Here is a 13,531-nt window from a genome sequence, read left to right as displayed (position 1 = left end):
CTCTAGAATATTTGTAGTTGTCGTCAGTTTGTACCCAGATGTCTGCATGAAGTGCTAATACAGTTTGCTGTACCTTTTTGGTTTTCACACTTCCTGTTGAAGAAACAGTTCCTGTGTATAATATGTAAATTACCAAAATTTGGAGTTAGTTCATGTTTTATCTTTGATTTTCAAATTCTCGTTATGCATTTTTAGCTTGATACATTTCCCTTCACATGCCCAATTTCAATTCCTGTAACCTGAGGATCTGTAATATATTACAATATAGGTAATTGATACAGTGCCTCACAATTCAGGAAGCAAAAGAGAAATCTGATCGTACTAATGTTTTGCATTCTGTAACTATGTGCCCGGGGCCTTCTAAAGAGCCTCCAAAATCTCCTGTATTCAGGAGGAATATTATGAGGAACATATTTTATGAAAATATTGTATAGTTCAGTTTGTGGGGTTTAATCCCACTACTTGTAGATTTTTTGTCCCCTAGTGTTACTAATTGCTGTCATTTTTTTTTCACACAGTCCTAAGTAATGTAAGCCAAGATGCTCTTAAGAGAAGGCTGCAATTTAAGACAGCAAAACAAAGTAAAATATTAAAAAAATAAAACATCTTAGTAAAGGCTATCTAGTCTATTTCCCTTCAGATGAAAGAAAAAAATAATTCTAATTAAAAATTATGTTACTGAGGCTGTATTCTGGCAGTCATTTTTAAAATGTACATCCATATAATGTTCTTCAGACTTGTCTTCTATGAAGAATGTAAAGTAGCTGTAGCAAAACAACAAAACTTTGACTGCAGCAGCATATTTCTTTAGTTTCCATTAAAGTAGCTCCCCTTACTGATTGATGGAAGAGGAGAACAGCTTGGGTGCATTTTTTTGTACTTCAGTTACAGGGTTTTTAATGGGAGACATGAGGCTGCCCTCATGCATTTTCAGCAAGTGATGCTGTAGGAAATGAACTGCACAGCAGCTGATATCACCTGACCCCTCCTTCTTTTCTGCAACAAGGAGGGAGATTTAATGCAGTCTCTGATTTCACTGAAGGGGGGATTTAGATACCCTCTGTTGTTCATGACATTTCTTAGTGTTCTGGTGTTTTGTTTTTTATTTTTTTGAAGACTAGGATTAATAAAACATACCTTAAAAAAAAGGGAAGTAAGACCAGCTGCTTTGCTTTCTGAGAAATTTAAGGTTGTGTCTAATGCTATATTTTAGGCAGAAGCACAATCAGAAGTTGGAATACAGAGAAATGCAGTCATTAAGGAAAAACAGAGTTTCTGTCTCTTCAAAAGTAGAATGTGAATATTGCAAGTTTGGTTACAAGTCTCACTATTTTTTCCTGAGAAAAGGCTTATTTCTGTAAGACAGTGAGGAATAAAGAAGATAGACATAAATGAGGCTCCAGTTAGCCATTCTAGGTATTAGCCATGTGGAAAAAGAAAAGCTGTTATTATGAAAATGAAGGCAGTTGCTTTATCCCGTGGTGGAGAAAGGAAGATCTTGCTGAGAATTTCTTGTCAGATTTCTGAAAGCCCTTTGTCAGATTGAGGTAGGAGGAAGATACTTCTTACTGTTCTCATGAAGTATAAAGAAGTCACCCGATTTCTTTGTAGTTACAACTTGATGGGCTATAAGCAGGAGGATAGACGCTGAGTCATTACATCAGAAAGGGTGAATTAAGATATTGCAATTTAAGGATTTTAATCAAGGGATTGTTGTATTGTTTCTGCCAAGCTAATTACTTTCTTTAAGAGGTTAAATGGAGGAGGGCTTTGTTTCAACTGGCTGATCAGCCCAGTGTAACCAGGTAACATGAGGTCACACTGCTGAGGTTTGTTGAAATGAGAATTAACTCTTTCCTTCCCTGTTTGAAGCTGAGGGGCCAATAGTTGTTTTGATGCCACTGCCAGAATGAAGATTACAACAATTATTTGTTGTGCATCAGAACTTCTTGTGAGTGTCATCTCTGAAGATGTGAAGATCTGTTCAGAGGATGCCAAAGTGTTTCCTGAATTTTAGCTGGTAGCATGAATTGAGAAGAGTCCTTACTGAGCTTAGTAATCTTGGACAAAATAACAAAGGATTTAAAATTTAAATCTTGAATTTTCATGGATTTTAAAGTAAGCCCAGGCTACTTAAATAGCTGAACTTACACTTCAGTAGACATGCAACATTAAGTGTAGGAGATGCTACATTTTTGGAGAATGACATCCTTGGGGATGAATAGCAAAGCTAGATGCAGTGCAAGTTTTCGTGTCAAGCATCTTGTACACCAAGGAAGACAGGATGCAGTGAATCTTTGGACACTGGGTTAGTTCCTCTGCAGTTTAGTTCTTGTGTCCTCTAGTTGTCTGTGCAGCTCAAACTGCTAATTTCCCATTCTGTTCTCCTTTGTGGGATACTAAAGAGAGAAGCCTGTCAGCGTCTGGAAGCAGTACTGATCACTTACAAGTGGTTTGTCTAGTCTGGTTAGCGTCTTCTTGACTGGCAGATGAAGAGAACTTTTCCATCCTTCAGATTTCTTGGCAGCCATATCAGAACAAGGCTTATTAAGAAGAGTCTGTCAGGCTTGCCTAGCCTGTCTAATGCCATGCTATGTAAGAAATAGATTGCTACATATGAAATCTAGAGGAATGGAAAACTTACAGGACAAGAAAATGTCTTTTTAATCTGATTCTAAGCAATTAATTTCTTGCTTACCCCTGCTTTTCTTACAGATTGCCTGATTCTTTGGTATATATAGCTTTGAAGTGCAATAAAAACAGTTGGTTTTTTCCCTATAAAATCTGTTACCAAGTTTATTCAAGCTTGTGTACAACCGAGCTCTTCATATCACTGCACTTGTGCATTTTGTCTCTAATGAGCATCTATCCATCTTGTATACTGAGCAAAAAGATCTTTTGCTAGCCTGACAACCTTCATAGTAGATAAAATTCAGAAACTAGATTATCTTCTGAGAAGGGTCTTACTTCAAGAGTGGTTATCTCTGATAGGAAATCTGTGTTTGGTTACGTGAACAGAAGGCTCCCTAACTTGAGTCTTGGTGTAGAGACTGCTTTCTTTCAGTATATGATAGGGGATGGGTATTGGGAATCATGAGTAGATTTTGTACTGGGGGAATGACTGGCGTACATTTGGGACCTCCTAAGTGTTTTATGTTATCAGTTAAAGTGTATTCTCAGTGATTTAGGCAGTACAAATGTTGAGAGAGCTGTGGTTGGCTTATATTATAAAAACCCCACATTTCTTACATACTGAGAATGCTTGGCAGCCAGTGTGTAGCATTTATGGATGATCTTGATTATGTGGTTTCATGAGGTTTTACCAAAATTTACTTTGAAGATAGAGGCTGGGAGACCATTGCATATCAGACCATGTCTAATACTGCCACTAGAACAAGTGTGAGAAATGTTACTTGCCATGAGTAATACTGTGGAGAGCACTGCAAATCACCTGTGGTGCAAAGTAGCATGGGATCTAGAAATGCAATTCCTGATGTACCTATAGGACATTTTCTTAAAGAGCAAGTACAGCCTGGCTCATGTCTGGAAATGCAAAGTACATTTTGTTAATGACATATTTGATTTTGTAAATTGTACTTTGGGTTGTTTTGTGGCTATTTTCTGCATATGTGATTGATATTTTTTACAGCTTCCCATGCCCCATACAAGTGGGATTATTGGCCACATGATGATGTTCGTGCTGAGTGTAGATTTGTGGGTCTGACTAATCTTGGCGCAACATGTTACTTGGCATCCACTATTCAGCAACTGTACATGATACCAGAGGCCAGACAAGCAATATTTACTGCAAAGGTATGCTTTGGGATCTCACCTTCTGTGTGGATGTTGGTAGAAATTTAAGTTTAGAATCTGTAAAATTGCTGATGAAATATAAACTTACTTTTTGAAAAACTTACTTCTTGATAGAGACTATTTCTTAAGGATCAATTTTGTTTTGTGTTCAATTGGATTCTTTTGCTGATGTCCAAAATGAGGAACTTCTTTTTTAAAATAGATTTTCTAATGAAGCAGGTTCTTCAGGTGGCATTGTAATGAAGCACTCATTTCCCTGTTACTACAATAGGATTTATTCAAGTTTGGTTTTATGTGAATTGTCTGTTGTTTCGCACAAATCCAAGAAAGAGTGAAGCTGCTGCTCTGTGTGTGAAATGCTTTATATAGACAGTTGTCTAGAATGTCTATGAATTGAAAAAATCCAAATTTACTACAGACTTTCATAATCCTTTCCCAAAAGCTCCTAACTGCTGTAAAAGTTTTGAAAATAGAGTTGGTTTTTGACTTAGATTTGATATTGACATGCCAAAAAATGTGTAGGTAGTGCTTTATATAAAAGCGTAAAATAGCGTACTGTGTGTCCTCGTACACAATCACTTTTCTTAATTGTCCATAATAAAATGGTTGATCTTTTTATTCAAAAATATGATTGTTTAATCTCTTTTAAGGGCTGTTTTTTGGAAAGTTATAACCAAAAATATAATGTCATCTTTCCTGGATTTCTTTCAGTATTCAGAGGATATGAAACACAAGACCACTCTGCTAGAACTCCAGAAAATGTTTACATACCTAATGGTAGGTGCAGAGGAGATGTTTTCTGAAGTATCTATTTTCAGGGAAAAATTAGAAAGGCAATAAAAGTGTAGTTACCATTCTGTGTGTAAGTCTATTGTGCCCAAGTTTTGTAAATGAGTGTCGTGACTGAAATAGTTTTTACTGCCTTTAAAGCTCCTACTCATCAAATCAGTCTGTGTAATAGCCATTATGAAGAGGCAGTGTAAATCTTGATCTAAGGTGGGTTTTAATATTGGGCACTGAGAGCAATCACTAGCTCTCAGTGTTAGTAGTTGTCTACTATCTTCATTAAAAAATGCTTGTGAATTCATGGGAATGCCAGGTTCAGGTGCCACAGTCTGTTACCCCTACCATGTGAATGCTCCAGTGAACACAGGATATTTATCATAACTACGGGATTTCAGTTACAAGTGAGTTACAAGTATGGAAATCAAGTCTGTTTTTAGTTACATCTGTGCCTGTATGCATACCCTGTGCATGTACATTGGTAAATCATGGAGTGCTCCAGGAGCGTCTCCTTGCACGCAGTAATAGAGTGGCTTGAGACAATGGGCAAATTTAAAACTGGGCAATTGGCTGTAACCTTCCCAGTAAAGATGTGACTGATTGTTACCCTCGACTTAGAAACCTGGGACAGTTCTACTATTGCCTCTGCTGTGTCTGATCCAGTTTGCAAACCAGCTTCTGTGAATAGTCAGTAGAAACTGTTCCAGCAGAAAAGACTGCACTGGACAATCTTTGTATGGAGTTAAGATATTTAAGAGATACTTTGTATGTAGTTAAGGCGAACCAGTAGTAATGATACTTATCAGCTCAATTAGGAGAATTTAGCAAAATGGTGATTGGAGGAGTCTCTCCACATCTAACTGAATGACCCTAGCAACAGACTCCTGTCACCAAATAGTGCCTAACTCTCCCATCAGGATATGTCAACACCATGCCAAGATCCCAATAAATTGCTTTTTCTTTTTAACAAACACTCTGATAAAATTGTCTGTCCAACGCCATTGCTATTCATCTTGTTTCACATAGACCTTGAGGTAAGGAGTTCTGAGTTTGATTCTTCATTTCATCTTAGAACAACTTACTTGCCCCTGTTTCCCAAGTGATAAAATAAATATTTTTGTTTGTTGCATTGTCCTTGCTCCCATCTTTCAAAGGGTAATCTGTTGAAACAAAGGAGTAAAATGCAGCTAAACATTTTTTCAGTTCAGAGCATGAGGAACAATATTAACAGACTTCTCAAGTATTCACTGTTGTTAAAATAGTTGTTAAAATATTTCTGAAATAATGAAAAAAGACAGTCAAGGAGAGCTGAGTGGTTTTGTTCTTGGCACTGACCTACATCAAATACGCGTAAGATAATATAGGACGATAGAATCATCTGAAGATTTACTGTTATTAAAACCTTAAAGAGACTTGATTCCAGGAAAAGGTAGTATTTACAGATCTCACTGTCTTGGCACACATCCTTGGAAGAAAACAGTATGTACATACATATTGTTGTTTATGAGAATAAGCTCCTTCTGCTGTAAATAAGTTCTGCATTTCCAGTGCACAAGGGAGTGGAATGGGGGGATGTAGTCTGAAGAATTGCTTTATACTGGCTTTGAGGAGAACTTGCAGTAGCCTTTCAGTATCTGAAGAGGGCCTACAGGAAGACTGGGGAGGGACTGTTTACAAAGTCTTTTAATAACAGGACGAGGGGTAATGGCTTTAAGTTGTAAGAGAGGAGATACAAACTAGATATTAGGAAAGGGTTCTTTCCAGTGAGGGTGGTGAGACACTGGAACAGGTTGCCCAGGGAGGCTGTGGATGCTCCCTCCTTGGAGGTGTTCAAGGTCAGGTTGGATGAGGCCTTGAATGTCCTGTTCTAGTGAAAGGTGTCCCTGTCTATGGTGGGGGGTTGGAACTAGGTGATCTTTGAGATCCCTTCCAACCTAAACCATTCTATGATACTGCAAATTCTTTTCTCTGACTGAGCACACACAATTGAGAACAGGACAATATAGTTTTATACTGTAGAGAAGTCTGAAAGAGAATTAAGTACTTGCCAGGATTTAAGTTGCTAGTGTCCAGGAATGCATAATTACAGACTGAGGTCCTCCATCCTGTGTTTTGTATCTGAATATACATGCTGAAACTGGATACGTCATATCTTCAGCCAGATTATTTTAATGATTCATTTTAGTAAACACTTATTAAATAGTATTTAATACTGTTTTGTGAATGCTATTATAATAATGAGTATCATCATGATAATCAGTTAAAAATTGCTTTACATATCATCGGAAGTATAGACAACTTTGTTGTAGAGATATGGGGGTATTGTGTGTGCATGTCCTTCTTCAAGCAGTCATTCATGTAGGTATGTTCATTGTGTCTAAATTAAAAATGCAAGAGTTTGTGTTGATTTGTTTTGTTTGATACTTTTTCCTAAAGGAAAGTGAATGTAAGGCATACAATCCAAGGCCTTTCTGTAAAACTTACACCATGGATAAGCAGCCACTGAACACTGGAGAGCAGAAAGATATGACTGAATTCTTCACTGACCTAATAACAAAAATAGAAGAAATGTCTCCAGAACTGGTGAGTTAAGAGAGAACAAAAGGGAGCTTGAAAACCTAAAAAATTGCTGAAATGTCCTTGACAGAATTTATTAATTCATTCACAGAAAAATACAGTGAAAAGTTTGTTTGGAGGGGTTATCACAAATAACGTCGTCTCTTTGGTAAGTATTCTTTCCCTGTCCTTATTTTTTAAAGAAGTTTCTTTAAATTCTCAAAAGAGTTATTTCACTGCTCTTCCCTTTCGTTGCTATGATTTAGGACTGTGAGCATGTAAGTCAGACTGCAGAAGAGTTCTATACCGTGAGATGTCAGGTGGCAGATATGAAGAATATTTATGTAAGTAATTCCCAGCTGAGGTTTGTAGCATAGGTCCCAATTACAAATGGGCCACTCAAATATAAAGGACTGTACCATATGCTGTTGAATATGTTGGTGCTTTCTTTATCTGTACTATAGTTTTAGCATATTTTTAGGTAATTTTGGTTGAATTTGGTTTCATCTTGGCAGTGCAGCAGGCTTGTTAGCTAGTGCCATTTGGGGTTGACTAAAGACTGTGTTACAGTCAGTAATCACTGTGTGCTCATGTCTGTGTTTGATAAATGCTGCGGCCATTTGTTACAGGGGAGAACTGTGAATGTCAAAAGATGTTCCTTACGCATGTACTGTTGCTTATGAAGTTAATTCAAAACTTAAATCAGCATAATTTTAGGTTAACAGTTTTTTTTTTTAAATCTATTAATCCCCACACTTGGAATTTGAATTTGAAGTACTTGAATTCTTTGGGCAGCTTGAAATGTTGAGTGGAGTTTCTCTGAATTGGTTTCTTAATTTGTCTTTGGGTTAGGAACTGGCTTTTCTATGTAACTCTTCTCTTAATTCAGGTGCATGCTGTTGCAAATTTTTGGTGCCTTGGACCACCTTTCCTTTCATAATTTGTGGAAATGTTTATTAAACTTACTGTGAGATTGAAAGAGACATTTGTAAAGCAGGCCACGTGAGCACAAGATAAAAATATCTAAGTTAAACATAAGCTCATTTATTTTTGTTTTTTATTATATTTAGGAATCTCTTGACGAAGTAACTATTAAAGATACCTTGGAAGGTGACAACATGTATACATGTTCTCATTGTGGAAAGAAAGTACGTGCTGAAAAAAGGTACGATTGAGAAGTAAACAGGTTTCTTTGTAGCAAAATACTGAGTTTACTGTTGGAGTAGGAGTAATCCTTTAGGTGAAACAGGACTCCATGTTGCTACTGTGTATGCCTATGAGGATGTGGTCCTCGTGCAAATGAGCATATAACTATGAAATCATATTTCCAAAGCAAGGAATATAAGGTATGTTACTAAAAGATCACCTAGACAATAACGCATTCTGACTTTTTCTTAATGAAAATGAAAAGAAATATGTCAGCGTTAGTACCTTTTGAAATCCATTACTTCTCCCACTTTCAAAGAACAGATTCTTTCAGAGGTTGTTCAATACTTGTGTCATTCATTATGCAGAGTAATTGCTGATGTTTTATACTTAACCCAAAATTTCCTAATTAAAATTGGTAGTTCTAAAAATATTTCCATATTTTAAAAAGTCTGCTGATAAGGAGAAAGCTAAATAAAAAGTTAATGCTATTCTTATATTGCAACTGATTTCTTTTTTACTGATGAAAGACCTTATAGCTGTTTTTGTAGCTGTTAAGATGACATGGGTGAAGGAGTAACTTCCTTTAAAATCATTATTGTGATGTTTGAGACTTCATACAAGATGTATTCATCACTGAAAGTTGCCAGTTACAAGACAGTAACTCTGTCTAGTGAGGGGATTTACCTTGTTAAAATTGTTCGTGACTCATTTTGTAGTACCACTGTAGAACACTGTCATTCATGCCGTACAGGTAAGCTTGGTGTTTGTTCCAAGGCGTGATTAGGGTTGTTCAACAGGCTATATCTGATCCATCCGCTGCTGCTTAGACTGCCCTGCTGTACCACATTGTGACAGCTGGATTTTATAGGTGTGTGACTTAGCAACAGATTTCAATTTTCCGGTCAAAATAACTGTTTTAAAACCTTTGTGAAAATGCAATTCAGCCTACTAAGCTTTTGTTGGTCATGATTATTTCTAATTCTTCAGGGCATGTTTTAAGAAACTACCTCGTATCCTAAGCTTCAACACAATGAGATATACATTTAATATGGTAACCATGATGAAGGAGAAAGTCAATACACATTTTTCATTCCCATTACGTTTGGATATGACACCTTACACTGAAGATTTCCTCATGGGAAAAAATGACAGAAAAGAAGGTATGCCCTATGAAATTAATTGAACAAGCTTTGTCTCTTTCATCTATGCACCACTTTCTGCATATGTAACATAAGTCAACAATTTGTGATTAGGCAAATCCAATATAATTTCAACCTGTACTCCTGAAGTCACGCTATTTAATAAATGTGAGGAAAATGACCACATTTTTGTTCTCATATGCTGTTCAATTTCAATGATTCTTAAATTTATTTTTTAAGTATGAGGGAAATTACAGATAGGTAAACAATTTGTTGCTGGGATATTTTGATTTTGCAGAGTAATAGTTGACCTTGAGCAAAAGGCTAACTGCTATCATGAAGATGTGCTAACTTGGAGTATCTTTATTAGCCCTCGTGTCTTCTGTAGTGTGTTTAAAAAAATCAACCAACCAAAACATAACAAACATCAAAACCAACAAAAAAATGAAACAAACAACTGAAGAACAACACAACTGTAACAGTTCCATGGAGTTGGGATTTAATGCTGCTTTTTCTGGGTATAGAGTTTCCTTCTGTCATTGTGGTGCACTACTGAAAAGAAAGCAAATTAGATGCAACTACAAGAAATGTGTGTGTAAGACATACTGATGTTGAAATTCATGTGTTCAGGAGCTAACTGTTTAATACTGTATCAAATTATTTCAGGTTTTAAGGAAGATGGTGATAATGTGAGAGAAACTGAAAGTTACGAGTATGATTTGATAGGTGTAACGGTTCATACGGGAACAGCAGATGGTGGCCATTACTACAGTTTTATCAGAGATATAGTCAATCCCCATGCGTACAAGAACAATAAATGGTGAGTTGTGCAAAATAACATTTTGCAATTTCAGTTTTTCAAATAACTAAAATTTGGTGACTTTGTCAGATGTAGTTGTATAGGAGATACATGTGCTGTAGGCACCTCTCAAAAGCACCAGATGTTGGAATTTAATAGGCTTAAGTGTATTTATTAGCATTAAAATTTGTTTGCTGTAACTGTGCAATGCCTTGGACATAGAGGCAGCAGGATAATGCCATGCTAGTCTCACATGCATCCAGTGTTTTGTTTCTTGACAGGACTATTGACTGTATTTTAATCTATTTCATTACAAATGCACAATAAAGTGCAAGATTGTCCTTTGTAAAATCTTCTAGCACATATGTGATAAATAGATGAACAAACTCTTTGTTGGTTTTTTTTGTTGTTGTTTAATAAACTAAACAACTTCGAAATCCCACTTTGGAATGTTTCTGCGAAATGTTATTTGGAAACTTCCACATGCATTGAGCATGTCATGGTTGTGAAGAGGAAGAAAAAGTTGGGAGTAGCACGGGAAAGGCCTGAGACATGGGCATGAAAAAGAGGAGTGCCTTACTGTTTTATCTGTTTTATCTCAGATTCTCAGCTGAGACCTTGGAATAAGAGATAAGATTTTCTCTCTTCCTGTCTGTAGAATAACTAGCTGGAGCATTTTCAAAACAGTTCCAATTTGTGACTCAATCCCTTCTCCAAACAGAATCCATAATAATGTGCCATGTTCTTTACATCCTTCCAGTTTGAGTTCTGCTTTGTTATATGGAATGATTTTTCTATTTAATTTTTGTTTCAGTTTTACTCAAATTAAAAAAGAAAAGGCAAATAATCTTGGCTGTATTAAAGTGTTATCTGTAGTGGTGTCAGACTGGACACATGAGGAAAAGAGCATGTGTCTTGATAAACAGAAAAATCAAGAACTCTTGAAATACTGACTTCCTGATCTTATTGAAAGGAAGTCACTTTTGGGATCAGTTTCCAGCTTGCTGTGATACCAAAGACATTAGAAATTAATACTTAAATTTGAAGAGTAATTTTAAGTGTTTGTTATGCATTATTTGCCCTTGAGTCACACAGCAGTTGTTTGAAAAGCTTACTGTTTTACAGGTATCTTTTCAATGATGCTGAAGTAAAACCATTTGACTCTGCCCAGCTTGCTTCAGAATGTTTTGGTGGAGAAATGACTGTAAGTTGACCTTTATTTTTATCCCATTCGATATAGGATCTGTCCTGACAACTTTAATGAATGACTTCACAGCGTTCACCTTTTGTCTACCATGTGTTGTGAATGCATATGAAAGAATTAAAGTGTTAGCTGGGTTTTATTAAACTTTTGATGGCTTCATCGTGCAGGTGGTCCTCTGTCTTAGGTTCATGTAGATAGCTGTTCTTCCACCATCAGTTTCTTCAAAGAATGTTCCCTTGCTTTGTGCCAGCTAGTGATGCAAGCTTTCCCTTTTTTATATTTTCTGTGGAACAGAAGTTAAGATGAGAAAGAAGGAAGGGTCTTAATTTCTGCAGTACCAACCACCTATTATCTAATTTGTGAATAGGAATCCAGGTATTTTTATGTGCTTTTGAAAGATAGGTAGTATTAATGAATTAATGAAATCTCTTTCCAAAGAGGAGGTATTTCTTCATTATGTATGTTTTTTATTGCAATTTATTTACTTATTAAAAAGTGAGCATTTAGAAATCCTTCTCTTGGATAGCTACTTTGCTGAAACTGTTGACTGAAAGAATAATATCTTCAAGCTTATGCCTGTCCTGGAGAAACAGGGATTTTTTCATCTTTGTGTGTCCCTTGTGTCAGAAATTTCCAGATTCTTGTCTGTGAACATTTTAGGGTCAGATTCTTTTTCAGTGGTTGCAGCAATTAACTGAAACCCTGTAAGATCTGTATACCAGTGTGCTTCAGGAAAATTTGAGGTCTGATATAGTAAGTGATTTTCAAGCTAATGAATCTGCAAGTTTAAATAGTTTTGCTTGTTTCTTTTATTGTAAGAAGGTAACATTTCTTAAGGTGATATCTATTTGCTTTTAGTAGCACAAAGGTTCTTAATATATACATCTTTTTATTTCTTGATATTGTCATAGATCTTAGAATTTTGTCACAGCAGTCAAGTTATGCTTAAATTGATAATTTCTTCTAATTTTTATTGTTATATAAAATATGTTTTTAATAATGTAGGATCTTATTTAAAACAGTTCTATGAATAAGAAAAATCTTGTCTGATAAAGAGAAATAAAAGCAAAAAAAGTTATTTTGTTTGACAAATGAATAAAATACTCTTAAGTGCCTAAAAAGAGGTGTCAGTGAGATGGATGAGACAGGAAATTTTATGAGATATAAGTCACAATATTGAGTAACAACACTGAAGAATCAGAATAGGCCACTGTAGAAGAAATAAAGAAGACTAATTTGAACAAGAAATAAATTGTCAGCAGCCTCCCTGAAAATGTCCTGAGACAATTGTCTATAACCAGGCCATTAAAAAAGCTTGTAATTAGTGGTTTTGCTTTCTTCTTGGCAGACGAAAACTTACGATTCTGTTACTGATAAATTTATGGACTTCTCCTTTGAAAAGGTATTTCTCTTCCAAACACTTGTTCATGTGATTATGTTTCTACTTCCATGATTTACCTCTCAAAGCAAAAATTATACAGATGTTTTTCTCTTAAAGACACACAGTGCTTACATGCTGTTTTATAAACGGATGGAACCAGAGGAGGAAAATGGCAAAGACTACAAATTTGATGTTTCATCAGAATTGCTGGAGGTACAAGTTGATTTGTTTTAACATCAATTTTAAAATACTGTATGAAACCCTAATCAGATCAGGAATCCGAATAAACACAAGAAAGCAAATATAATTTAAATCAATAAAACATTTATTTAGCTTTCTTCCTTAGAAGAAGGTTATGTGATATATGTAAAGTTAAGCCATTTTCTCATTCTTTCCTGTATCTTTCAATTGAGATACCTGAATCATTCTTCTTCCTATTTGTAAAGAATGGCAGAACACGGTTTGCTGGGTTTGGGAGCACTTAGCAACATTTCCTGCAAAACAGGAGTATTACAGGAACTATTCTTATTAGTCGTAATCTTTTTCATCCTCCAGTCCCTCAGCAACTTGTTTATTTGAGTAGGGATGGAATAAAAGGAAGGTCCAGCTGTTCGTTTACACTTTTGCTAGTGCACTGTGAAATTCTGTAACATCATGACTATTTGTGCTTATGATGGCAAGCATCATTCAGAAAAGGATCCCTTCCT

General features: G+C 35.8%; 1 protein-coding gene across 5 annotated transcripts in view; it reads left to right on the top strand.

Moving 5' to 3' along the window:
* Window positions 1-13,531, top strand: part of USP34 (ubiquitin specific peptidase 34) — a 131,021-nt gene that overhangs the window by 87,663 nt on the left and 29,827 nt on the right. For all 5 annotated transcript variants that reach the window (XM_064146086.1, XM_064146087.1, XM_064146088.1 and 2 more), the window contains exons 43-53: window positions 3,650-3,813; window positions 4,525-4,590; window positions 7,033-7,179; window positions 7,265-7,321; window positions 7,419-7,496; window positions 8,223-8,317; window positions 9,289-9,461; window positions 10,107-10,260; window positions 11,365-11,443; window positions 12,792-12,845; window positions 12,942-13,037. In XM_064146086.1, coding sequence (XP_064002156.1) covers window positions 3,650-3,813; window positions 4,525-4,590; window positions 7,033-7,179; window positions 7,265-7,321; window positions 7,419-7,496; window positions 8,223-8,317; window positions 9,289-9,461; window positions 10,107-10,260; window positions 11,365-11,443; window positions 12,792-12,845; window positions 12,942-13,037 — 1,163 coding nt within the window. The remainder of the gene's footprint in view (window positions 1-3,649; window positions 3,814-4,524; window positions 4,591-7,032; window positions 7,180-7,264; window positions 7,322-7,418; window positions 7,497-8,222; window positions 8,318-9,288; window positions 9,462-10,106; window positions 10,261-11,364; window positions 11,444-12,791; window positions 12,846-12,941; window positions 13,038-13,531) is intronic.

This window comes from Pogoniulus pusillus, chromosome 7 (genome assembly GCF_015220805.1).
Source record: "Pogoniulus pusillus isolate bPogPus1 chromosome 7, bPogPus1.pri, whole genome shotgun sequence".
NCBI lineage: Eukaryota > Metazoa > Chordata > Aves > Piciformes > Lybiidae > Pogoniulus > Pogoniulus pusillus.
Note: the sequence above shows the minus strand (reverse complement) of the source record. Positions and strands in the feature narration are given on the sequence as shown.